This window comes from Aythya marila, assembly GCF_965140915.1.
Source record: "Aythya marila genome assembly, chromosome: 3".
NCBI classification, from domain to species: Eukaryota; Metazoa; Chordata; class Aves; order Anseriformes; family Anatidae; genus Aythya; species Aythya marila.
In genome coordinates this window covers 117,877,743-117,904,718 of record NC_139044.1, presented here as the reverse complement: position 1 = coordinate 117,904,718, position 26,976 = coordinate 117,877,743, and the positions used below count along the sequence as shown (strand labels likewise).

Here is a 26,976-nt window from a genome sequence, read left to right as displayed (position 1 = left end):
TCGCTACAGGGTAAGACTTCCTGTGCCAGCAGCTCCTGTTCTATTTGAAGAAAATAGTTTACAAGTAATAAGAAACCTTCCCATGCTACCCAAATCACGTGGTTATCTTCTGAAGTGAGAAAAATGCCCACACGTGAGGGTCACCAAGCCCCATGTTGGTCAATTTTACCTTTTTGGCATCCTTCCACCAAACAATATATAATCAAAAAAGTAGTGGATTTTAGTCCAATTTTAACTGTCCCTTACGTGGATTCCGGCACAATTTTATTTGACCGTTAGTTCAATTCCACCTCCGCCAGGCAATCGATCCCAGCTGTTCCCACAGGACAGGTTTTACTCCACGTCCCTTTCCCTTTCCACCCCAGTGTACTGAAGTCGACACAAGGAGCAAGAAACGACGTCGGAGCAGGGACACTGAAGAGCCAGCACCTCGTCTGCCCACCGCACGCAGCCCAAAGAGCAAAACCTGCATGAGGAGGTGCCCAAGATGTGCCCTTGGCTCCTCGCATCCTTGCGGTGCAATTTAGTTGAGGGAAACTTGCAAGAACAACAATTTCAATGCCTGTCACCCAATCGATCTGACCAACAATCAAGTCATAATTATACAGGCAGTTTACCATGGAATAGTCAATACACGGTTGCAGACACGGGCTAAAAAGGGACTGGGGAGAAAAATGCTTAGGTCTAAAATTAAGGAAGAAATGACGTGACAGCCTCTTTTATTAAATCTAAGCCGGAGCCGAAGCTTTTCTCGCTGCAGTTGATGAGAAAGGCTGCGCTAGGTGAGACTTAGATGTATTAAAAAAAAATCTAGTTCCAATTTCAGTTCTGATATTGACTCACTGTGGCCTAGGGAAAGTTGCATATTCTTAGTAACAACCACTTCCTCGCTGTTATTGAGGAAAATAACCACTTCTGGTGCTGCGCAGACGTCTGACAGCTAAATGCCCTAAAAGCTCTCGTTGCATAAAGACAGTGTCCAGCGAAGACCTTGCTTTGTAGTTCCTGCCTCTAGCCTATTAAAGGAAATTCATCTCGCCCCCACCTGATGCTCTTCTGAAAACATTTAGCTGGAGGACGGAAAACAGCTTGATTGCTACTTGGAGGAAGCAAAGAGATCATCCCAATAAAATGATAAGCAGAGCTAATAAAAAGCAGTCATCAGCCAAAACTGCCAGCGAAAAGCTCTGCTTTATCTTGCCAAACTAACTCCCTCGTATGTAAAGCACCAATATGATCTCTCAGAAGAGTGCTACACAACCCCTACATGCATTTGTTCTCTCTCAGCTTGTAAAAGGCCAGGTTTGGGAAGGCACTCGCTGCAACGGGCTACGAGACCTGTTGGTGACACTTCCCAGGCTCCATTTATCACCGTCGTGGCTCCGACGCAGCACAAGGTGCCAAGAGCTCCTGGTCTTCTAAGGAGCGATCGAGCTCCACGCTTTGGAGCAGTAATTCAGCTCTGAGCTGCTGGATTCCCTCCACGGCTCCTCCTCCCTGCAAAGGGCACTCCTGGCTTGCACTGAGAGGATAAAACAAGGGAAAGGAGTGTGCAAGAAAAGGTGAAGAAGGGTGACTGCTTGTCTTAGGTGGCTTGGGACAGGAGGAGGAAAAAAAGAGAAGACCTGGGGAGGAGAAGGGAGCAGGATCCACCACTGGAACAAGTAGGAAGGTCTTGCAAAAAGCTATTCTGCCTCAAAAACCGGCTCAAGTCAGTTGATATTGAAGCACCAGGGGTGCTTCCCACCAACTTTACAAACCCAACAACCCCGAGCAGCGCACAGCCTGGCCTGGAAGGCAAACCAGGCGAAAGTCTTGCAGGCGATCCCATAAATCCAGGCCAAATTCAGGCTGCCCAGACACCCCCAGCTGCCAGATCCTCGTTTTTGGGTACTCGCCTTTGCAAAGCGCTGGGCCACGAGGAGGCTCAGAGTCCCACAGCACATCAGCTGCAAACACATCCCAGGAAGGCATTATTTCAACAGCAACCAGCCCGTGCTCTGCTCAGCGCTGCGTTCACAAAACCGCCCCAGGAAAACCACTTCTTGACATCTTTCCGTAAGGGGATGAAAATGAAACCTGCCATTTTGCCTGCATGCATCCTGCACCGCCGTTTTACTAGCAAATGACTTTTCTTTTAAGGGAATTTAGTGCTGTCGAAAGGCAGCGGCTCTCAGCTTATAATATCAATGAGGCAAGCACAGCACAGCTGAGGGAACTATAAACTGCAGCTCGCTATTTTACCAGCACATTTTAATTCGGGCTGGAAAGCAATCTCTGCTGAAAAGAAGGAGAAAAGGTAGTGCAAGTTGCATGTTACCTCTCCAGGGCATGGGAGCATCAGTTTGGGATTAGTTTTGAGTTCGGCTCCAGGCAGCAGAAGCCCAAGCTAGACCCAAGAGATGCTCACCACCTCGCACCCTTACGGAGCTCCAAAGCAAGTCTGATCCCCGTCACACCTGGAAAACTGGAACGTGACAGCACCCGAGGCAACGCTTCTGTAACGCCCAGGAAGGTGTGATGCTGCCTGTGCTAGGGAGGCCCTAGGAAACGAAGCCAGAAAGCTTATTTAGCACACGATGCACCTTTGTGACATTACCTTCGGATCAGCAGCGTGACTTGAGCCAGAACTGTGTAATAGAGACCAAGTTCCTGCTCATGCAGGTGCCCAAGCTGTGAATCAAGCTTGGTTTCCAGCCCCCAGTCCCATCTGACCACTGGGATCCCATCCTAGCATTAACATTTTAGCGCAGGTCACCGGAGAACTTGTTATGCTTGCCAAATTACACCCGCGCAGCGGCGAAGCAGCAAAAATGAGAAAAGTATTCCCTTTGGCAGGTGTTCAGTGGTAATTTGCTGAAAACGTACAAAAAAAAAAAAAAAAAAAAAAAAGCACTGAAATTCATTATTTAGCTCTGACAATGTCATGACCGCTAGGGCCGTCGTCCTTTCCACCCAGGCAGGAGAAATGCAGATCAAAAGCATTCACAACCGGGTTTCCATTAGGTGTAGCTCGTACGCCTGCTATGAATGAACGCTGCCACCTCCCAAACCTGTGCCAAAAATATTTTTGGTACCGCCGTCTACCTTAGAAAACCCCAAGTCACCTAACGCCAGGTGTCCTGGTGCACGTGGGCAGAAACCTGTGGGCACGGATTCCTCAATCTTCCTTCCCCAGCCAGCGCTCGGTCACAAACCTGAATTATTTTACATCCAAATGAAAACGCTGCGGAAATACTGAACAGGACAGATAACAGGATAGGCAATCACTTTCCGTAGCTACGGGAGGAAAAAGATAAACAGCTACTCCTAACGAGATTAGAATACAATCTGATGGAACGACTTTCACTTTGGCATCTTCCACATAGCACACCTCAGCAGCTAGAAGTTGGGTCCTGCTGTAGAAAATCAGCAATGCAAAAGTAACAGGATACCGACAAAGGGCAGCTGACTTTGGGGTAATTTTCCTCAAATTCTGCCAGCAGGGAAGATGTTATCCATATTGAAGGCATTTAGGGGTAAACACTGAAAAAAAAAATAGGTTTTAATGGCAAATGCTGCTTCTGCACCATTGGAGAGCTGCGTGGAAAGCTGGGAACAAAGAAAATCTGCCCGCCCCTCCAGAACATTAGGAACCAGCCTCCAAATCTCCGGGAATAAAAGGAAATTTAGGCAGAATGTCTGTCGCAAACGATCTGGCACTAAAACAACAGCCAGTTATCTCCTGCCTGGCACAGAAAAATCACTGCCCAGTCAGATGCCCTGAGGGATTTGACAGACAAGCTCTGATGGATACAAGCCACAGTAATTTGCTGTGCTGCTGCCTCCTGCTATTCGCTTCCCTCTCCGCCAGAAGCTGCTGCCTGCTCGGGGGGAGGGCTGCGGATGGGGAAAAGTGCCCAAAACCCCCTTGGAAAAGGAGTTTAAGCTGGCAATTATGGTGTTTTGTGAGAGTTTACCTGTCACGGCACCTGCTCATTACGGCAAGGCGAGAGGTGAGGTGTGACTATCACATTTTTGGCAATTTGTTGCGGGGCAGCCAAAGTAGCAGCAGATCCTCTCGACTCCCTCCAGATGATGTTCATTCACCACGGGGTGAGCGCGGGCGGCTGAAGGGTGGCCAAGTGTGTTTAGCTGCCGGTTTTGGAAGCGCTAACCTCAAGCGGAGGGGTCAAGGTAGATGGAGGAGAGCTGTAACCTCCCCAAATCGCTCCTGCATGAATCACTGGAGCCAGTGAGTCAAAGCCCTCAGTCATCTTCTGCCGGAGTCACAACTCGTACTGGGAAAGCACAATTAAGATACATTAGTGTAACGAGCAGCATATATCAGCTGAGCCACCTGGACAGCAGGAGAGCATCTTCTTCACCTGCACTAACCCCGCGGGGAAGGACGTGTGCCGAAATCTCTCCTCTTACGATTCCTGGTAAAGCAGAATTTCCCCCAAAGTGCTGTTTGCATCTCGCTGGCCCGAGGTGAGCTGCAGCAGCACAGGAGCAACGCGCTCGGGTGTCACCCTGTGTCACTTCACCTCGTCTGCGTCCTGAGAGGGACCCAGAGGAGACAGGCTCAGCCTGGTAAAACTGCAGCAGTGAGACAAGAGAAACCTGCAGAAACCTGCACCTGACAAGGCTCCTCGAGTCCTGAGAACGAGAAATTCGAACAGACTTTGACAGAGTGGCCTTTTACAGACAGGTTTATTCTTCACTACTGAAAAGCAAAGCGAGGAGTTGCTCGGAGGCAGCCAGCCTGCACGATCGCTGTTTCTTGTAGAGAAATTGCAGCTCCTATTAGAAGAATTACCGAGACACCAGCCCTAATGTGGGGATTGGAGAAAAGACTATAGGGAGCTTTCCAGAAAACACATCATCTGATAACCAAACAAAACACATTCTTCATGGGCTGTCCCAGAGCTGGTGCATTCAAGTGACTTCCAGCTGGGTTTTAAAATGCATCAGGAGCTCCACACATCAAACCAAGTGCTGCTGAAACCACCACAGCTTGTTTTCTTTTATTTTTTTCCCCCTCAGATGGGCTAACGGGTCTTAAACTAGGCACACAATAACCCGGCCCCAAACAACAACTTTTTAAAACCTGTGCCCTCTCTTTCAGAGGAGGCTCTTCAAGTAGCTGGATCCATCTGCTCACAGCTCGCCAAAAGGTCAGTGTGGCTTTTGGGACACCTACAGGAAATTTCCTCGTTGGTAACAAAAACATTTGTGGCAGAGGGAAGCGCTGCTGCCTGCTCACCAGCCCAGCTGAGAGGGAAAACACAAAATGATGCTTGGCAAAAGCAGCCCACAACAAGGCTGGGCTGAAAGGCGCTCCCTCGGTGCTGGCCAATGCTAGGAGCTGAGAATCAGAGAATTTCTCTGCAAGGAATCCAGCCCAGCCAAAAGTTTTGCAAGTTCTGGATGCCAGTGGCTGATGCCCACGGAAAACGAGCTTTGGGTAATGGACCTAAAAGGGATGGTGTCTGCTGTAAACCCAAACTGCTACAGAAATACCAGGTAGACGAGGTGCTCAAATTGCAGACCATGAGGCTCCAGTGGTTTTATTCTCTTCTCCCCTTGTCGTTCAGAACGCGGTGACACGACCGACCATCGGAATAAACCCCATGTGATAAAATTTTACAAATATTCCCTGTGTTATTTTTAAATATTCTGAGAAAAGGCAAGCCTGAAGGTGCAGTCCAAGGAGCTCCCGGGTGCGTAGACTCAGGAGACCTCTCTGACACTTGCCTTTCTGAACACAGGCGAGTTCTCGTGGGGCCTCGATCACTAATTAAAAGTCAGCTCCTGGCTCGGAGAACGAGGTGCTCAGCCCTTGGGTTATGTGGTGAGTCACTGCTGCAGTTAAATATGCCCAGCACCTCCAATGACTCACGGGTCAGGTGAGAGGAGCAAAATGATGGGGAGAAGTCACTTTGATTTGCATGTGTATTTCACACCTTCTCGGTTCATGTTTGCCTTGTCCTCACTAAAGAGCAAAGGCAGCCGCAATTAGTGGTCAAGTCAACGCTTTGACTGGATGGGAACAACTCCCAGAGGAAGCTGCATTTCTGTAGCGACCAAAAAATATCTGGTTTACAGCATTTCTTTAGCAGGAACTACAACTCCCCTCGTAAAGAAGGCAAGCTTATCACCAAGTCCACAACCTCGTGCTGATAGACATCCAGAAACGCACTGAAATCTCCTAAGTGGTGTTCTTGGCACATAAAAATTAGAACTTCTTGGTCTTGTCACACATGCTCTGCAAAACAAAAATCCCCTCTGGCTCTGCTATTCTTTGCTCATTCGTCAGCCAACTTCTTTCTCAAGCATACCAAAGCGCCTCCAGCAAAGCCTTCTGTCTGAATAGTCTAAGAAGTGTTTATTACCTCAATAGGAAGGTGCTGCAGAAATATTAAGCAGCAGCAACACTTTCTGGGGGAAGTTGCGTCCTTCCTCCACTCGCAGCAGTTACCACGAAAGCCTAGGAGTTGCTCTGTTTATCTTTTCTAAATTGCATTTTTGGTTGACCGGTTCCTGTGCATAAATAGGGTCACTTCTGCACTCATGCTTTATTTAGGCATCATTAAAAAAAAAATCTGAACCCACTTCAGGTGAATTCATTCATAAATGATCTTCCTAGTGCTGTGTAAGTACAGATATGAAGGGAGATCTTCACACCTCCCAAGTTAGCTGCCCTGATTTACCTAGAAACAGTTTAAAGCAGCAGTCTAGCTTAGATGCTCTGAGCCATCCCGTGAAGATCCTGCTCTCTCCGCTGACCATAAAGACACGGTTTCAGGTTTATTTCTTCCACAGCAGCTGGCTGGAGCAGTGTCCCACCTCCCTGTGGCAAACTGCTCCAGTCCTATGTCACTTCTGCCATCCAGGCACTGCTGGCTGTGCAGCTGTGTGATCCACCACGTGGCCAGACTGACCGTAAGACCCTAAATCTCTAAACAAGCCAGGTGCCAACTCAGATCAGCAGCAGCAGTCCAAGGGCCAACAGAGTTTGAGGATGTTACTCCTTCGGTCAGACTTGCAGTGCTGGCTTTGTGAGGAACAGTAGAGACCTCTGAGGCAGGCCACAGTCGTAGGATGAACCTTCACAGGGTCACATCCCGCTTACCTGATGAACTGGGACCAGAAGCTACAGTGGTTGAGATGGTCAAGATGAAGAAAAAGTCCAGATTATGTCAAGAGGAGGAGCCCTCTGATGCTGCGTGATTTAGACAGTAAAGGTCAGCTTACCTCTGCCACTGGAAAGACAGCATCAGACATGGAACTGGAGCTCAAGTTTAGGATAAAGAAATGGCTGGACTAAGGGGGGAAATGCTGGGTTCACAGTTAGGTGGACTGAAGCCTTTACAGATAGATGCTGCACCGGTTTAATCAAAGGACTTGAACAGAAAGGCTTCAAAGAAAAGTATCCTGGCTGAAGGTCCTTTTCCTGAAGAAAGGGATCGCTGTACAAAATCTAAAGTTAACTAATCATTTTCATGAGAAAGAAAACTCTCAAAGCTGCCACGGTTCCATTAAAAACAAGGGGTGAGAGAGACCAGATCCCAGGTTACAGCCAAATGCAGTACAATATAAAACAAAATAAAACAGTACAACACAAAACAAAATACCGTCAATATTCCCCACGTAGCATGGCTTCTGTTAATGGAAGTAATGAGGGAGAAAAGCTGAGTCCTCAAGTACAAAGAGAAGTATGCAAAGTTGAATTTATTCCTTCCAAGTGTCATTGACCATCTCTAAACAGCACTGCAGTGACACAGTACAACAGCTCTATGCAAGCAGCATAAAAAGTAAAAAGGTCTGATTCATCTCGAACACAATTTTCTTGCCTCTGGAATATTTAGAAAATGCAACATGAATAACTCCCACATACTTCCATTTACCAAGCATTTAACATGAATTTTATGTTAAAAATACGTATCGCTTTATTTATCTGCTGGAAAAAAAAAACACATTATTTAAAAAAAAAAAAAAACACATGCGGGTTTTCTCACACTGCTCCATTTGTGTGCTTGCAAGGCAGCACACTGACTTCAGCCACTTCGTTTTCGCATGCTCTTAAAATTACTTGGTGACACAGTCTGTGTCGTAATTAGTTTCCTCGGTAATCTGCAGAGCCAAGGACAGACTACTCGAAAAGCAATTTTGTCTCCAGTAAAATTAGCAAGGCACCCGCAGCAGAAGACGCTGAACAGCCACGTCCTGAAGCACCTGACGCCCAAACGAGCGCGGCACCAAATTGAACAGAAACCTGCAAACTCCACCCTTCTTCCAGAACGAGCTGGGTGTCCTTACGTGCTCACAAGCGGCATGCTAGAGCAAAAGAAAAGCAATTTTTTTTCCTGCAACTTGTTAGCTGGTTTATTGCCTCGATTGTTGCTCGTGCAAAGAGCAGCACTGCACTTTTTGTCTGGTCTTCGAATGACAAGGGGAAAAAAAAAAAAAAGAAAAAAGAGAGTAGAAGCGTTTGCTGCCCTCCAGAGGAAAACCAAATGAAATTACAGCTTTAAAATATGATGGTGGACATGAAGCTAGACAAGGGCTGGTCCTAACCAGCTTTAAAACTGCTTTCTTTAATGGATGACAGTGGGATCAAGGAAAATCCACTGCACTGAGCTATGACAACAAGGTGACAAACTGTGAGAGGGACGGTTGCCTAGTTTTAACAGCTCTAAAATACCAAATCTTGCCAGGTTTTCTTCTCAGTTTCACCCTACAAAACGTACCTGGAAAGTTGTGGATTTAATGAACCAAAGCACATGTAATTACAAAATCACTGATTTTCAGCTCACCAATGGTACAAGGAGAAGAAGAATATCTCCCTGTCACTCCGAAATACTGCAAGGGTAACTGCGTTGGAGACCGCAAGGGGCTCAGAGCTCCTGAGCACTGACGCTGTCGGGGTGAGTCATCCCTTACGGGAGCTGACGTCTGGCTTTCCTCCAAACCAGGATCAGTTCCCCTTCCCAGCTAAAGGCAATAAATCCCACGGCAATGGGATTCGTCACAACTCCAAATCAAGGTGACGAAGCAGAAAAGGTAGAAGTCCAGACAGAACACCAAAAAAATTAGGGAAAGCTTAGCATTTCCTAAACCAGATAAACCACGGCGCTATGCAGCGTGCACCGTAATGCTGGAGGTTGAGCTAGAAATAATCTTTGCTTAAATATGTGTAACTGGATAAACGCTGCCTTTCAAGAAAATGAGACAGGAATATTCAGTGTTTGCTCTTCTTACAGCAGCTGGAGAATACTTTTAAGTGATTACATTAAAGAAAATCAAACACTTACCTGACAGCTTCTGCTACATTATTGGAAGTGTGACCCGACAAGGCGTCGTGAAGGTTTCGGATGAAGTAATCTCGGTAGTCTTCAGGCAGGGCCATGAAGGTTCCTCCCATCACGATGAACTCCACTTTATCCACGCTGTGGCCCAGTTGCTTCAGCTGTAAAAGCGCCGGGGAAAAGTTATCAGTGACTTAGCTGAAAGACCTTCCTGAAAACCCTGGCACTCCTACACCTAATAGTTCCTTCACCACTTGTCCTATCCTCTATAAATGACAAACTATTAATGCTTTTGTACAGATTTCTCATAATCCCCCTCCAAAACCCAGGGATTATTTCTCTACTGCAAGAACACAGTACAGACACCGTGCCCAGTGCAGATTTTTGTGACAAAGCAGAGTAATTTGAGCATAGCAGCTTGCCAACGTAGTTAGACAGGTTCCAATTTGAAGCTAACATAGATATGGCCAGTAAGAAAAGTTTCTTCACTTCTGCTTCAATCCATGCAGAACCATCCTTAAAAGCTTGTGGGAGAAAAGGACTACACCGAATCCACAGAGAATTTTCCACTGGGTTTGGAGATAAACAGGAAACCAGTAAAAGCAGAGTAGGACTAAGAATGAAATCACATCTTTCAATTTTCCAGTGAAGACCAAAAACATCATTTTGGTAGGAAAGACACTATTTCAGTAATAAATTCTAAATGTAAGCAATTATCAAGAACTGGCAGTTGCCAAAAATCTCTACAATTTTGTTGTAATAGGGCCTCCTATCAGTAATTAAGTACCCTTCAGAAAAGATAACATCTCAGAAGAGTTGCAAAACTTGTCATTTATTTAGTGGAAATGACAGTTAGAAAATTAAAAGGTTTAAAAATAATTCCTCCACAGGGATCGAGTCAGGCTAACTTAGAATTACAGAATCATGGAAAAACTGAGGGCAGAACGGACCTGCGGAAGTCACGTAGCCCAACCTCTCTGCTCAGAGCAGCGTCAACTACAGCAATTTGTTTGTCACTGTGTCCAGGCAGGCAGTGAGTATCTCCAAGGACAGAGACTCCACAACCTCTCTGGGCAACCTGTGTCAGTGCTCAGTCACCCTCACACGAAGAGCGTTTCACCACAACCCCTTCCACTCCCCAGTTTCACCAGTTGAGGCAATTTAAAGCATTATTGTTATTTGCATCACAAACACAACACGCTCCCCTTCCACTCTACCTGTTCCACTCTGTGTCTTGTCTGGAGATAGGGGTCATACCTAGCCCGAATGGCCCTCATGGATGTTGGCTAAAAAACACAAAGAGATTAAAAAAAAAAACAGTTAACACAATTAAAGACAGTGAAAAAGAACAAAAGACAACTTTTAGCATTGAAACGGGTGCTTTATTTTTATAAAAACTCAACCCTGAAGTCTTGAAACTCACAGCTAGAGAGCCCATCTACTTGTAAATTTAATTTGGTTCCTTAATTTTGTAAAAATAACAAAACAAAACAAAACAAAACAAAACATTTTTAGCCCACTGAGATGGCAATATGAGAAAAAGAACACGATTTTTCAAGTGCATTACAACAGGATGGAAAGAATCTCTGAAGATTCAGAATAAAAACACTGCAAAAAATCACTAAAGAGATGTTTTTCAAAATTCCACTTTTTTCTGCCCTCTTCATTTTAGTTTCTCTTGACTTGCACAAGTTACCCAACGAGTGTCCTGTAGAGCTCAGTTTAAACTTCAAATATTCTTTAAGTTAATGTAGTCTTTCATTTGACACCCCCAAATTACTTTTTATATTGCTATATAAATGTATTATTATATTTATTATATATATATTTTTATCCCCAGGAAAAGGATGTCACCTCACCATTTACCAAATTAATCTGGAATGTATATTACCTTGTTTTCCTACTTTACATCGGTGCAATGGCCATGAGTTTTTTGTGAAAAGTAGTGACAATAATTCAGTCACAGTGAGATCTGCTGCTGTTATGCTGTCAGCAGACACGAGGGAGCTATTTCTGTGACATGTATTTAGTGAGATATCACTGCAGATGCAGAGACATGCTCTGAGACCAGGATATTCTAAGGGCATGGCTGTAATATCAGAGGCACTAACAGGTAAATAAGGGGCTTATTTCCTGTAGGTTGGGCAGGACTGAAAGCAGATCCAGCTTGAGCACGATGCTCAGGTCACTGTCCAGTCAATATTTCAGTCTCTCTAAGGACTGAGAAGCCAAAACCTCTCTGGACCCCTACTGAAGTGTTTGATGGCCCTCACGTTCAACATTCTTTTCTTACAGTAAGTGACAATTTTCCATGTTCTGAGGCGTGCCTGTTGCCTCTCATCCTTCCAGTAGGCAGCTTGAGGAGGGGTACAGCTCTGTCTTCTTTGTACCCTTCCCTGAAACCCTTCCTGAGAACAAGCAGACATCTATGTTGCTCTGGACTGTTTAGTTAGGAAAATTTTGACACAGATTGATAACTCTTGCAGCCAGTATTCATTTAAACGAAGCGCATGCAGCAGCGTCCCCTGGGAATCAGCAATGTCACCTTCACCTGCTCTTACTCACTCATCACTTTCCACAGCTGGAAATTCAAATTAACAGCTGCTCCCACACCAGCAGGTCATGCAGCCCCAGCACAGAAGCTGCACTTGTCCTGCTCAGAATCACAGGGAATTACATGTGTACCACTATGAACAGCTGCAAGGTGAGGAAAAAGAAACAACTGCTACAAAAAAAAATCAGAAGAATTTCCAGTCTTCTAGTTGAGCTGCTTTGGATCTCAGAATTTGCTAAGTCTGCTTTTGTTTCTTATTCTTGCAGCATGGGTGAATTTGTAGAATTAAAGAGCAGCCGAATCCAATCTTACAGGGTGTAGGGAATGCTTGATGGCAGAGAGAAGTAATTAATACCTCATATCCAGTGTAAGACTGCGTTGAATACTCGAAGTCAGAATCAGGCCCACCTGGGCAGTACCTGCAAATATCAAAAGACGGAAAACAGGCATCAAACTCATGCAATTGCAACAATTAATCTGCTCAAGTTACAGACATAGAAGGGGGTGCAGGTTGAGCAGACACCGCTCTGACTCCCCCATCCCTCATCAGAGAGGCAGGGGAACACAAATTCCACCCAAGCTGACCACAGCAGCACATCAGCAGCTCTCCTGGCATTGGAGAGCTCTCGAATCCACAAATACAAATCCACAAAAAGAGAAATCCACAAGAGGAAGCCCTTACTGGCACAACCACAGTGGCACCTTAATGCTACCAGGACTAAAGCTGGCTCACAACTGGTCAGAGTTCTCTGATATCCGTTAACACCGAGAGGAACTGAGGCTATGCACGTACAAATGTTACGTATACAGAGAACTGCAAAACAGATCACTTGATTTTAATGAAAAAGAAGTCAAAAAACAGCTCAGATCTGTCAAATTACAACATTAAACAAATTGACAAGACTAAACAGAGGCAAAACAAACTGTGAACATAGTTCTGGAACATGGCATTATTGTAGGGAGCTGCCCTACAGTTCTGGACTGATTGTTACATGCTGATAATTAGACTGTAGAAAGAGGAATTTTACAGCCATAAACGGTTTCAACGCTTTTCAAAAAGTTCCATCCAAAAAATTGTCTCTGATGCAAAATATTTTTTGCTTGGCAAGGAAAGACAAAATATGGACATCGTCCAGTTACACAATCTGCATTTATTTTCCATGTGTTTATTGAATTTAACTGTCTTGATGGTGAGAAAGCTTACCTAGGTTTGTCTTCTGAACTTAGGAAAATGCTATTTAATAAATACTTGCATTTTAAGCAGCGTTCTAGGGCTACTTGAGAAGAACACAGTCCATCTATGTTGGTTAACTGTATGGCTGGTGTTAAATGACAATTCCTGCACGACTGCTAGCGAGGAGAGGACTGGTACATGGCAGACAGTGATTTAATGGAATACAAATTTATTCTGCAGTACCCTCTGCTTTCTTCTGAGGGTTAATGGCCAACCTACAGTCACTGTGTGTTCAAATATGACCTGACAGGGGAGGTTGGCAGCCCCGTCAGCTCGAGCTGCATGCACTGAACGTGGTAAAGGAGCAGTCAGCACACTGTTACGGTGCAGATCTTTGATGCACAGAGACTAAGATAATGCCATCTCTCTCAAATCAGAGGACACATTTTGTTCCCTGCATAACTGATTGGCTACCTCATCGCCTGCCCTGCAAGCTCAACCCAAATCAGCTGTCACCATTATAAAATTAATTACCAAATTACCATGGCCAAATTAACTGGCTGGCGAAAGTTGTGCAATCCAATTGAAGAGATTTCACGTACATAATTACCTGGAACATCTCAAACACAATAGCTGCTCCTCCAAAAACAAGCATGGAGCCAGCTCGCTCTGCGAGGCAGCTGGTAGAGAAACAGGCTGATGTGTCCGATGTGACAAGTTGGAGAAGAGGAGCCATGTTTTTAAACAGATGAGCTGATACGCTCAGGGAAAACGAAAAGCATGCGATTTCAGGAGCTCAGACTCTTAAGGCAAACAGAAGCAATATACTTCAAGGTAAACTGAGCTTGGCTTTCTCAATTAAAATAAAACTCAGAAGCTATTCCCTTAATACCGCAAGCTCTTGGCAGCTAGAGGCTTCCCATCTGTGCTCTCATTTCGTTCCAGAGCCAGGCAGAGCCAACACCAAGCAAGTTTTTCGCAGACAACACCTGCACCTCCTCAGGTGGGTTTCAGTTCAGCAGTTTTCAAACTTTTTAGATTGAGCCCTCCTTCTTTTCTGCAATTGTCTTCTGCTGTCTTGTTATGTACCCAGTCTACTCTCACATGCTCAACACGTGCATGCACCATGCCAGTAATACAACTTGTATCTGATCGTTAATACATTCTCCTAATTACTGTATTCACAAAAGTTTCTATTTACTGAGGTAAGTGGGGTTTAACCCATCAAAGAAGAAGGTTTTCTGCTTAAAGAAGAACTGCAAACAAGTAGAATTTGTAGTGTAATGTGTAGGTGTTGGCAATCTGCAACTCTGCACTTGTGCAGAAAAGTAGTCTGTCCCTAACATGGTGCTGCTGCAATTTATACAAAATTATACAAATAATATTAGAAAAGAGCCCTCTTTTAGGTCACCTGAGTCATACTTACACACATATGTTGCCCGTAAAGTTAATGTGTGGACACCTGTGTGGTTTACACATCACGGCCACGACAGCAATCTGTAAAAAGCAGAATTACAGCAGAGAGAAATTACAGTAATTGCTTCTGAAGTTACAAAAATAAAATGCATCTTGGATGGCTATGTAAAAATGTGCATCTGCAAGACACTATTTAAAGATGTTTTCTGCTTAGTCTGCCCCCTCAAATATCTGTGCGTTAACTCTTGAGAAAACGAAGATAACAAATGTATCAAGAAACAGGGATCCTATTATTATTTTTGCAATTCAGAACAAACTGGCAGTGAGCTATAAAGACCCAGGTGTCCTATCGAATCTGATTAACCACCCTGCCAAAAAGTCACGCTGACTGGCACACAGGTATTCACCAGGACCAGCTAGCACACATCTAAGACAGTGCAAGGGTGAGAATGTGCCAAAAAGCACCCTGAACACCATCTGGAAGATGAAAAGGGGGAGCCAAAGAGAAACAAAAAGACATAAAAGAAGGAAAATAAAAATAGCTTCCTCCCTCCACCTGAGCTGAGTCTTTTTTCCAGGCTGGTCTCACACAGCTCTTCACACATCAAATGTAGGCTCAACACAAGATGCCACCTTCCCCTTTCACGAGAGTAAGGGGAAGAAAAGAGATACACACTGAAGATTTTCTAATGTTTACTGCTTTGGGGCTCCCACCTGGGAAAGCACATTGCCAGTTTTCAGAAATTCTGGTTGCAGTAAGAGTTTAATGAAACATTCTACAGCCAGAAAATAAGAAAGTAATGAAATTAAGATTTTTTTTATATAGTTATGAAAATTGAACACTTCTGGGATCTTGGTTTCTGGTGGTTGGTTTGTTGGTGTGTGCTTTTTTTTTTTGGTTTAAGCATGCTATATATACAGTGGGGAAGCTTAAAAAAACACAGCTGAATGCCACCGATACCTTTATCATTATTTTCAGCTTGAAATACCTTTTCAAAAAACATGTTAAATCCTAACATTTCCCCTTTGTTCACCAAGAGGGCCTGCAGATTCAGCTGCAGTGTTTCTAACAGCAACTAAAAAGCTAGATATGCTACCCTGCAACAAAACCTCCACACCTCTTTCTCTTCCCCCAAATGCTCTGCAAATAACAGCCCTGCAGGCATGTCAGAGAAGACAACCTGGAACGTGGCAGTGCAGCCAGCACATCTTCATTGAAGTTTCTAGACACTGAATGTCCTCCTCTTTGAAAATAACTAAATCCATGATAAATTATCAGTGAGAGCAAGGGGAGGATGGTGGTGGATGGGGAGAACGACGACGTGCTTACCCCGCTCGCAGTCCTTATGGGCTTGGCCTTCAGCTTTGGCACCAGCACCTTGCGGTACTGCGGTGGAACGGCAGCGATGATGTCGACCAGACGTGGCTGCGCCGAGAGCCCATACTTGGCTGAAGTCTTGGTTTTCAGCCTGAAAGCAGAAATACCTCCAATTAATGACCCCATCCGGACTTTTGTACCCATTCCCACAAAAGCTCCATCACACTGCTTCGGTTCAGCTTGAGGGGATCCAGGTGGGTTCGCCCCATTTGCCTTTCCAGGTACCTTATTTAATACAGTAATTCCTTGCAACAGCTGCTCTGGGTATTTAAGATACAGAAAATAAACTCCAAATAAAGTCAACAAGCAACAACTGCCAGTGTTTTGAGTTTCTGTACGTTTTACTTCCAAATGTGGTTTTGCCAAAACATTGTCAGAGGTGCCCAGAGGCTGTCTCACCCATTTCCAGTGATTGAAGTCTTTTCCTAAGACTTCCATCCGATTAATCTATGTATGCAAGCTCTCAGTTCATTTCTAAAACATTTACATAAATTATTTCCAGCGTCAGCACAATGTTTACAATTACATATGTAACCGAAATACGCTGGGAGAAGTTCTGTTTTTATTATTCCACAAAGGTACAGAAGGAAGAAGTTTCTGTAAACAGCGACTTCATTCACAGCATGCTGTTAAAATGTCCGATGTAACCATAATCTATAAATTAATCTCTATTTTCCCTGACAGTACTTATAAAAAAGATGAAAAGGGACTCTTTTCTCCATCAGGTAACAACAGGACAAGGGAGAATGGTTTTAAATGAAAAGAGGGGAAATTTAGATTAGAGGTTAGGAGAAAATTCTTCACTCAGAGGGCAGTGAGGCACTGGCACGAGTTGCCCAGAGAGGTTAGGGATGCCCCATTGTGAGAACCAAAGATATTTCTAACAGGAGGTGTTCAAGGTCAGGTTGGATGTGGCTTTGAGCAACCTGATCTAGAGGGAGGTGTTCCTGCCCATGGCAGGGGGGCTGGAACTGGGTGGTCTTTGAGGTCCCTTCCAACCCGAGCCATTCTGTGATGATTCTATGATGGTTATTATCAGAAAATGGCGAGAGAAATGACAGTAGGCTGTGAAAATAAAACATTGTAAACTAAAAGCCAAACATAAACGACTGTACAGGACATGATCAACACTGGTGGACCAGCTCCTCAGTGTCACCTCACAGTGACTTACTTGTTCAGATTCACGTCTTTTCCCTGTTCGTGAGCTTCAATTAGTTGTTTTATGATGTCAGCTATCGTCATCATCATCAGTTCCGCATGGCTGAGATCTCCTGAAACAGGAACAAAACAAACCACGTGTATACCCACTGCTTTGTCACCTGTGACAATCCGGGTGCCTCATTTTTCATATTCCCCACAATTTCAGGGCACTGTTCCCTCCAAAGGACATTTTGTCACTGCGCATCACTCCTGACTGGCAACAAGTGACACTCATTGCCTCTTATCATCACTTTTTTTGGCTTTTAGGACAAACTCTGTGGTCTTCCATCAAAGTGATGTGCACAAGAGCCACGAACAAACAGTCAGTGGAAGCTCAACGCCATCAGCAGGTTAATCTGATGCTGCCAGCACACATGGCAAAGAACAAAACACATCCTCTGGGTAACAGCGGAGCAGCCAGGTATAATCCCAAACCTTTAATAAGATAATAACCTTTGATATAATAACCTTTTGAGGAGATAACCCCATAACCTCTGCTCCTCAGACACACGCAGGGGGTTCAGTGCAGCAGGCAGCTCCTTGGAGCTTCCCCCCTGAGGGCCACAGCGAAGTTTTGTGCTGTGCACCCTGGATATTTTGTTTATATTTATTCTGTACCAGCTTTGGGAGAAGAGAAACATTGCTATTAAGCGATCTGACCCCAAATTTCATCAAATCCCACCCCCTTTCCATGGGCACGACCCCAGCCCCCAGCCCAGGCTGCCCCCAGCCCCATCCAGCCCGGCCTTGGGCACTGCCAGGGGGGGACCCGCAGCTCCCCGGGCGGCCCGATCTGACCGATCCCGACCCTGATAACGATACCAAAACCGATAACGACACCGATAACGACACGGATAAGGACACCCCCGGTACCTGCCCGCCGCCGCCCCATGGCTCCCTCACGGCCCCAGCCGCTGCCACCAAGCGAGGCCGCCCGGTCGCGAAAGCGTCGCCCGGCCGGCAGCGCTGCCGTAAAGCGTTTTGCTTTTCGCTGGAAATTTTCCTCCCTTTTATTCACATTTCGTTTTGTTTTCGTCACATTTCCCTCAGTTTTGTTGATATTTTAGTGGTTTGGGTGAAATTTCAGGTGCCCGAATGTCCCCCCACCACAAGCCGCACCACAGCCGCTTGCCCCCAGAGCCGCCAGGCCCTGGCTCCCCCCCGGCCCCTTCTCCCCTCCGGCGCTAGGTGGTAGCAAAGCATTTAAACGCCAAATCCCGATAATAAAGAAAATGTTCAGATCTGACCAAAAGCCCCAATTCTCCTCAGAAAGAGCAGTCAGGGATTGCGACGGGTCGCCCAGGGAGGTGGTGGAGTCACCGTCCCTGGGGGTGTTCAAGGAGAGGTTGGACGTGGTGCTTGGGGACAGGGTTTGGTGGTGACATTGGTGGTAGGGGATGGTTGAACCAGATCTTGGAGGGCTTTTCCAACCGTAATGGGTCTGTGATTCTATGATTCAGCAGGGAATGTGGTGCCTTGTGGCCCCAAGGAGACCTCCCCAGCTGCTGGCACTGTTGGTTACCTTCAGAGCTGGTTTCAGTGAGAGCTCCAAACCTCTGGCAGCTCTCCCCCAAGCACCTCTGTCTTCAGGCAGGTGGCTAACGAGGTGGAGCAGCCCTGTGCCTCTTCCAGTCGGTACAGCCCTTGGATTTCTTACAAGATCCTTCCATGAACCTCCAGTCACTTCTGGAGCCCACGTGAGCTTCAACATCTGCCACTTCTTGACGCAAGGACTTCCACAGCTGAATTGTCTCACCTGAGGAGCTATCAGAGAATCCTAGAATGGTTTGGGTTGGCAGGAACCTTAAAAAACAAATAGTTCCAGCCCCCTGCCATGGGCAGGGACACCTCACAGCAGCCCAGGCTGCCCCCAGCCCCATCCAGCCTGGCCTGGGGCACTGTCAGGGATGGTGCGCCCACAGCTCCTGGGGGCAACCTGTTCAGTGCCTCAGCACCCTCACAATAAAGAATTTCTTCCTAATGTCTAATCTACGTCTCCCTTTTCTTAGTCTAAACCCCTGGTATCTTAATCTGTATCTATCAATCTGGTTTTTTTTTTTTTTTTTTTTTTTTTTGGTTGTTCTTGCAGTTAGCCAGAGCCTCGCCGGTGCCTGCCCAACTCCTGCATCTCCTTGCCCATGGCCTCCTGCTCCACCAGCAGGTTCTGGAGGATCCCTCTGAGAGTTAGGGGAACCCGCTGCTGAGCAGAGAAAAGAGTTTTGCAGAGAAGGAGGGAACAGGCAGCAAGAAACAGGCCACCTAAGGGAAAAAAAATGGAAAAAAAAAATGAGGAGAGAAAGACACTGGCAGTTGTGATTTATGGGTTGGTAAAAATCTTTATTTGAAAACCTCGTGATTCGGGGCTGACCTGAAGATTTTTGGCATCACAACTGGTGCACATCTGGGGACTGAACAGGCAACAAGAACTGCAGGAAGAAATGAGGGCACGTGGAAACTGCTGCAGGTCGGCTCTTAGCACTGCGTGGGTTGGTTTATGAAGCAAGCAGAGCCTGCCCTGGTGCCGGAGGTCAGCGTGCGCAGTCTTGCAGGCAGATTGTAGCAGAGTGTATGTGTGTGAGACCATCCTGCCCTCCCCGTGGTGGGTTTGGCAGCCTCCTGCCCGTTCAAAGCAAGATCCCAGGATGGAACAGGTTGAAAACGCAGCTCAGACCATCTGCTCCCATTGCTGTCTCTCTCTTGGTGCCTCCAGGCCTTTTTGGAGAGCCAAATTCAGTTTCCTTCCCCCAGTTGTGCTGGGAGTGCCCTGCGATGCCTGGACCTGTCTGTAGCAGTGGTTTTACCTCCCAGGGGGTCTCCCAGGCATCCTGTGCCAACCAGCAATTTATGAGTGGTTTGGAGAGTGGTTGTGCTCAGGATATGGGCTGCGCAAATGGTTAGAAAGCATCTATCCAGGCGTGCACCTCCTGCCATCACCTTTCTCAGACCTACTGCAGCAGCTGCTGCACACCAGGAGATATTTCAGATGTGATTGTACTGTCAGAGTTTGTCTGCTTGCCCAGTCCATGCTTTAGGCTGTTTGGGACATGAAAGCAGTTCGTTATCCTGAATTATTTGGGGTGCACCCATCTGGAGGAGGCCTGGGATGTGTCTGTTGTTTGAGTTCATCCCCTAAAAGAGGACACGAGCATGTGAGAGGTAGGATGTCTGTGCTAGACACACGGTAAGGCAGTGCAAACGTGCCAGCTGGGACAAGGCAATTGATTTCAAGCTGATTTTCATACCCCTCTCCCTTCTCTTAGCACATACGCCCACCAACACAGCCCCACACACTGACTGCTCACCTCCCCGTCCCTTTGTTACGTGAGCTGAGCTGTGCTCTCCACCTGTTATCAGCTTCATCCACCTATTACAGCAACTTTTTATCTTACACTTAGCTACTATCATCAGCTACTTTCCATTTGCCGCAAGGTCTCCGTGCTTTCTGTAGCTGTCTCTTAACCTGTTACAACCCTCGTGGTGCTGCTGGGACTCAGCTCTCTGCTCTCATTTCCCCGGCAGCGGTCACGTTTGCTCATCTTCCTTCTCAGGGGCTGCCACACGAGTTGGATGTCTCCAAAAATCCTCGGTTTTAGTCTAACTGTGCTCCCACCTGCAGCTCCTATCGTCTTCAGCTACGCGTAGTCCTTCTCCCAAACAAAGCTCTGTCTTTAGCTCAGAAGAACAATAATTAGGAAAGCTTCATTCGGGCTAAAAAGCCAAACTACAGTACCAAACTCTGCCATTGCTCCCAGCAAGGAACATGAGGTAAATTCAGGTGGAGATTTTGGCAGAAGTGGATGGTAAACCTTGGGTAAGAGGAGGCTGGCATGTTTGGGTTTGTTCACCACATCTGAGCAGGGCTGTAGCCTAGGGCTCACATTCTGATCTTGCTTGTACTGGTGGAATTCAGATGCAGCAGTGCTGATTCATTGGCCTGTGGGGTTTAAAAGGTACTTTCATTTCTTTAATCAAACGCTACGGCTAATCAGAGTTGTACAGGATCTGGAAATACCAAGCAGTGCAGGGAAATGAGCATCTACAAGGAACGGCGCAGGCATAACAACCTTCCTCTGTAGTTGTGTAGCAATTCCTTATCCACACATCTCGAGGCGTGTTATAAGGTGGGTAAATAACCATCTGCCCGTGCAGATCAGCAGCCCAGGGCACGGAAGGTGATACAGCTTGCCTGAGGCCAGCCAGCAGCGCAGAGGCAGAGGCAGATGGCTGGGAGTGTGTCTCTCCCTCTCTTTCTGTTTCAGATTCTGACCTATTCTGCAACCTCAGGAATGTTTATAAGGTGTGTTGCAAGTGCATGTATTTTATTCTAATACTATAATTGGTAGAAGTTACATCAAGGCGTTTTACAGGTCTGCTGTTACTTCACGGATTGACTGCTTGGCTCGGCAGTTTCCTTGACAATGTTGCTGTTCATTATTTCGTGGCATCATAAATACAAAAGCATTGTAAACTGGAGAAGCCTGAGCCTTAAGATGTACACTGAGCACTCAAGCTGCTTGATTTGCTGCAGCAAAGGCACAGCATCTGCAGTAATGCCTGAGCACCCAGCTCCAAGCCTAGGCAGACCCTGGGAACATTACCCTTCCAGTGAGTATGAGAAAAGAAAAGCCATTGATGCAGGGTTACATCATTTCCTTGCATAGCCACTTGCTGTTTGGTATAAAGACCTAGCACTGAACTGCTGCCTGGGAAACTACGCAGAGCCTGGGACAAAAAGGAAGCAGGAGCAAGAGTTTGGACTTCAGAAGCCATAAACATCCACGAAGCAATCCATTTAACTCGATTTTCTGTGGGAAGAGGTTTGTGAGGAGAGATTTGCCATACCAGGGAATGGATGTCGATGAACATTTTGGGTGGGATTTATCCTACCTGATTTCAGATGCCCAGAAGTTAGCTTTCTTAATTGAAATTAGTCTGTCTCTTGCGTAATTGATGATATAAGAGATAATTGCTATCTGCAAGTTCCCATTTCAGCTAATCGTTTCAGAGGTGACCTGCTTAGACTTACCAAGCTCTCAGGCCGTTATTTTGGTTGAGATGAGCTGCCTCTTCCAGGCATACAGAGCAAGTAGAAAAATGAAAGGACAAAAACAGGGAGAGGGAGATGCACTGAGTTACCTAAACACTGCTCAGGAGCTGGGATTTATGTAGTGTTTCAGCAAGTACCCAAGGGGCAGAATTTGCTGGCAGAGTCTGTCCCTTCAGTTCAGATCCGTGGTGTGTTGTGCCCAGTGCCTGATCTCGACAATGTCCAATGTCCGTGTCTCTTGTGCCAAAATTCTTGAAATCCTCAAGTGACACAGTACAGAGTAATCTGCTCACAGAGTGGAAGGCTTCTCCTAATCCTTGTCAATCAGAGAATTAATTCATGGGTGTACCATGGCTCATCCTAGTGTATGGGAAGTTCTAGCTTTATCCCAGTCTGGGATATGATAAGGCAATGAGTTGCAGTTGCTGTGCATTTGGTCCCCTTACCCTTAAAAAACTGCTATTCCTTATGTTTTACTGGATACTTCCTTAATTGTAGAAAAGACAAATAAAAGCTCATGATTTACATTCCCTTAAATAATTAAACTAGTGTCAGCTTCCCACAGGAGTCATGTGCAATGCTGTAATCCAGAGTGTGGGATTTGATTTCGTTCTCACTAACACGTTCTCACTAACATGATTGACAGGATGGACTTGCCTTGCTTAACAAGAGGAAGAAGTTCTGCCTTCAGTACAGCACTAGCAAGGCTTTTCTTCAAGCATTCTCCCTGAGCTTCCTTTTTTCCACTTGTTAAATGCTTTTCCCTCGAATGCTGTGGTGCTTCCTTCACAGTCCAGCTGATTTGGCAGGGGCTGTAGGTTAAAGCTGAAGGATCACAGTAACCTTGGTGGTAAACCACTCCCTGTGTAGGGGGATACAGTTTACATCACCCAGGTGTCTGGTAGTTTTACTTTGTTTTCCACAAGCCCCTCACTGCCCACGGGCAGGGCAACTTCCATCGTTCACTGGGAAAGCATCACAGAGCAGCTCAGGCCGTGGGATGTGCCCTGAGGTGTCTGAGCGACACACAAGCAAGCTCAGCACCCTTGAGGTCCAGCAACCACAGCAGGGATCTGCACAAAGGTTTTCTGTGCATGGTCAAAAGTCTAGGTGAACTCTGCAGAGATGACGTACCCAGAAGAAAAAGAGGATATAGCACCAGTTCAGGAGCAGCAGCAACAGGAAACCAGGCTGAGAAACACACCAGGAAAACATTCTGACTCCAGCTTGGAAACAGGAGATCCCACCTGGAGATCCAAAGGCAGGAAGGAGTCATTGCACCAGCTGCTGAACTTCCCCAAAAATACAAAGTCATTGCTCCAGCACCTCGCTATCTAAGCTGGCTGCAAGGCAGTTAAGTTTTCTTTTGGACAGCCTAAGTGAGAATGGATGCAGGACCTTCATGCTCATTTATTTACATGGTGAGGTCAATGAAGAAAGTCTTTTCTAGCAAAAGCTGAAAAAAAAAATAAAACTGGGTCCTTGCAAAGGACTCAAAAGCAGCTGTTCTTCACCAGGCACAGCCTGTGACTCAGGCAACATTGCTGTTGTTTCCCCAACGCCAGGCAGATAAGCTTCTGTTCTGCTAAGATGAAAGATACTCTGGATCCTCCCTTACTCTGTATCAGATCCTTGGGTTGACGGAGGAATACGCCAGGGCTGAGCCTCAAACAGAGGAGATGCTAGATGAAGGTGAAAAAAAACACATGAGAATCAGACATTAATTTAGCCAGAGATTTCACGTTCTGAATATATAGGTACATAGTACCTCAAATACTTTTACAAATCTGGATTGAACGGTTTGTTTCCTTTCATTAATTCATTAAAGAGAAAATAATCGTGTCAAAACATCTTTACTTCTCCTGCCCACCTTTCTGACAATCTGCAAACATGGCCCATGGAGCGCTAGCTAAAGCTGGTAAGTTTACCTTGGGAAAAGCCTGGCAGAGATCGCAAGGCCCTGGAGAGGTCACTGAAGGAATTAAGACCTGATTTGTCTCTCTCTCTGATACAAAAAATACGTAGCTTTGCCTAGCAAATTGCCCCTAATCCAAACGCAATCCATCAGGGGTAATTTACCTTGGTAGTTTCCATGCTACAGCAACAGCGGTGGTAGGTGGCTCACGTGTTTATCCAAGCACCTGTTCCCTGCTGTCTGAAGCATTTCCCTCCTGCACAGTTTTAAAATTTCTTATGGAGAAGGTGCTGAATGCAGCAGGTCAGGCAGGATGCTGCACATCCCTGCACGCTCCCTTCTCCACCCACCTGGACTCGCTCGTAGCCACTGGGTAGCCACTTCCCCGCAGGAGCTCCCCTCACTCCATCCCCCACATCCTCTCTGACAGCCCCAAACCACATCTTAGCAGTTGCAGATCGCTTCACAAGCATTAGAGGCTGCAGAAACACACTTCCCAGTGCCTCCCGGAGGGAGCCGAGCACCGCATTCCTGGGAGGCCACAGCAGCGCTGCCAGACCAGCAGAAATTCCCTGGACTGACTGGAACAACCAATAATGCAGCCAAGCCCAGAGCCTACGCATAACTCTTCATTACTTGGCCCCAGTCCCATGTGGAACCTTCCTCAGGCTCTGTCCATGCAGTGCTACGTCAGGATGAGGGCCCTAGATAACAGGAACTTTGTGGTGGAAACTTCTTAGGAGGGACTGAAACCTTCTACCCTCATCTTGATGCTTTCCTCTCTTGGCTTTTCTAGCCAGGATGCATTTTTGTGAAGCCTCCTACATGGATCAGTGCTTTCCTTGGGCCTCATCACAGTCATCCCAGTGCCCTTATCTGTGTTTAAATCCCTTCTTTCATCTGCCACAGAAGGAGTTCCCCCCTCATGGGGGCTATAGGCGATGCACCTGCTCCATCATCTTTCCCCTAGGTGGGGAAATAAGAGCTACCCTCTTATTCTACCCCTATGTTCTCTTTAAAAATCCTAAACAGTTTCACATCAGAGGTCTCTTTTCCTTTGTTCACTCCAAGTTCTTTATCCACTAGCCTTGTGCGATTAAAAATCACCAGGGTTCAGCCTGCAGTCCTTACGTGGACAAAGCCCTTGTGAACTAAGGGGACTTTTACCAAAATCTGCAAAAATCTGTCTGCTTCTGAAGGATACCAAATGCTTTCCCAGCAGGCTGCAGGCACTGAGGGCCTTAGAGACATGCTGGGTATATCAAGAGGTGAGGTCTGGATGAATAGCATCGAGAATCTACATCGAATCTAGGAAACCTTAGCCTGAAATGGCCAAAAAAACCCACAATTTTGATGGTGTCAGTCTGCCTCCTTATTTTTGGAAGGCACTCACAGATCAGCTGTTTTCTCAGCTGTTGTCTCCCTGCAGTTGATTTGCTTTACCCCCTAATTTTCTGAATGTTCGGTACCAGTTCCTCCTGGCATCTGTCCAGGGCCTGGCAGAGCTCGTGGAGTTTGGGCTGAGCCCTGCTGCCACTTACGCTCTGAGATCTCTTATTCCACCACTGAATATTAGTGAGTCAAACCCATGTGAAGCCCATGCCAGTGTTCAATATCATGACAGAAGGTGGGTCTAGCAAGTGCTAGGTATGAAGCGAGAAGATTTTAGCCATATGTTCTCTTCTGAGGCAGCAAATCACCATCAGCTGGATCCCACCACCCAGAATGACTGCCTCCTCCTTCACCTACAGCAATGTACTGCCAGCACCACCTCTGTGCACAAAATCTGGCTATCAGCGATCTCTGAAATCAGCTTCTGCCCAGGACAGGGCGGCATACTAACGTGTAGACCTGGCGTTCGTCCTTGTGAAGCCTTTCTTTCCTCTCTCACGTGGCTTTGGAGCTCGAACAGGCGCTGGCCGAATCCCGGCGTTCCACTGGGAGCTCTGGGCCAGGGTCTTTGCTGCTGCTTTAGGGGGCAGGTTCCCAGCTGACTGGTGAGTGGCCCAGCTGGGACGGACCGGTGGTTTGGGAACAGGCTCGAGATCTGCAGTAAGTGACAGCTAGGAAGAGAAGGCAATAAGTGTTGTATTATCCTAACAGTCTCAGAGGGACTGAAAACGTTGGAGACTTGAAAACTTGAATCTATAAATGCTACTCATAACGATGAGACAAGCATATCTTCCTGCAGTGACCTGTGTTCTGTTAAAAGCTTACCTTAAGGACAAAAAGATCCAATTAGAAATTGATGCTAGCAGAGCTAAAGCCACGTTAATTGGTTCTCAACATTAACTCGTATCTTAATGCATAAAATTTCCCCTGTGCATACGGCTGTGGCTGATCCCAGTCTTGCTTTGTCACAGTTTGAATTCTCGCCGTGTAAAGGATAAAGTTTATTTTAAAATACTGTTCAATAAGCATTTTAATATGCAGAAGTTCAGCAAAAATAAAACCTTAGTTACACAGTGACTGTTTTTTTCCTTGAAAAAGATCCCAAATATCCAAAAAAACACAGGCTGTGCATACCGACAGCTCTGGCTTTTTTTAACTGCAGCAAATTATTTGGTAATAATAGTGAACAAACACCACCAAAACCAGACATCGACATAGAAACTCATTAAAAAGCAATACGGGCAGATAGTCTGCTGTGAAACTAGAGTCCACAGTGAAATGGTTGGGCAGAAAAGTCGATGCTGTTCTGCAGTTCCTTCCTCGCCTCTTTCCCCTTTCCATTATTTGAACTGGCAGCAGGGGCAGATATATGGTGCTTCGTGTCTAATTGTCTAGTAATAAATAAGCAACCCAGCAACTTCTGAATATCAGCTTAAGGAAAGGCCAGGGATTATGCAACTGGCTAAAATATGCCAGGTTCTTAGCAGTAGTTGATGTGTAACAGAGAGGTGGTGTAATATAAGCAGCTGCAGCTTTTCTGTCCTGGTGAGGAAAGCACAACACCACAGAAGCAGTCCATATCTGACCGTACCTTGCTTTTCAGCTCC

The 26,976-nt window shown here is 46.1% G+C and overlaps 2 protein-coding genes across 2 annotated transcripts in view; both read right to left on the bottom strand.

Annotated features, from left to right (window-relative positions):
• ELP3 (elongator acetyltransferase complex subunit 3) overlaps positions 1–17,922 on the bottom strand; it is an 81,970-nt gene extending 64,048 nt beyond the window's left edge. The window contains exons 1-7 of the mRNA XM_082756712.1: positions 17,889–17,922; positions 16,987–17,086; positions 15,768–15,906; positions 14,448–14,518; positions 12,203–12,266; positions 10,511–10,579; positions 9,300–9,454 (exon numbers count right to left, since the gene is read on the bottom strand). Of these exons, the coding sequence (XP_082612838.1) occupies positions 9,300–9,454; positions 10,511–10,579; positions 12,203–12,266; positions 14,448–14,518; positions 15,768–15,906; positions 16,987–17,086; positions 17,889–17,907 (617 nt within the window). The 5' untranslated portion in view covers positions 17,908–17,922. The remainder of the gene's footprint in view (positions 1–9,299; positions 9,455–10,510; positions 10,580–12,202; positions 12,267–14,447; positions 14,519–15,767; positions 15,907–16,986; positions 17,087–17,888) is intronic.
• A 5,695-nt stretch (positions 17,923–23,617) lies between these two features.
• FBXO16 (F-box protein 16) overlaps positions 23,618–26,976 on the bottom strand; it is a gene marked incomplete at its 5' end in the record, with an annotated part of 28,042 nt that continues 24,683 nt past the window's right edge. The window contains 2 exons of the mRNA XM_082758379.1: positions 23,618–23,744; positions 25,821–26,040. Of these exons, the coding sequence (XP_082614505.1) occupies positions 23,677–23,744; positions 25,821–26,040 (288 nt within the window). The 3' untranslated portion in view covers positions 23,618–23,676. The remainder of the gene's footprint in view (positions 23,745–25,820; positions 26,041–26,976) is intronic.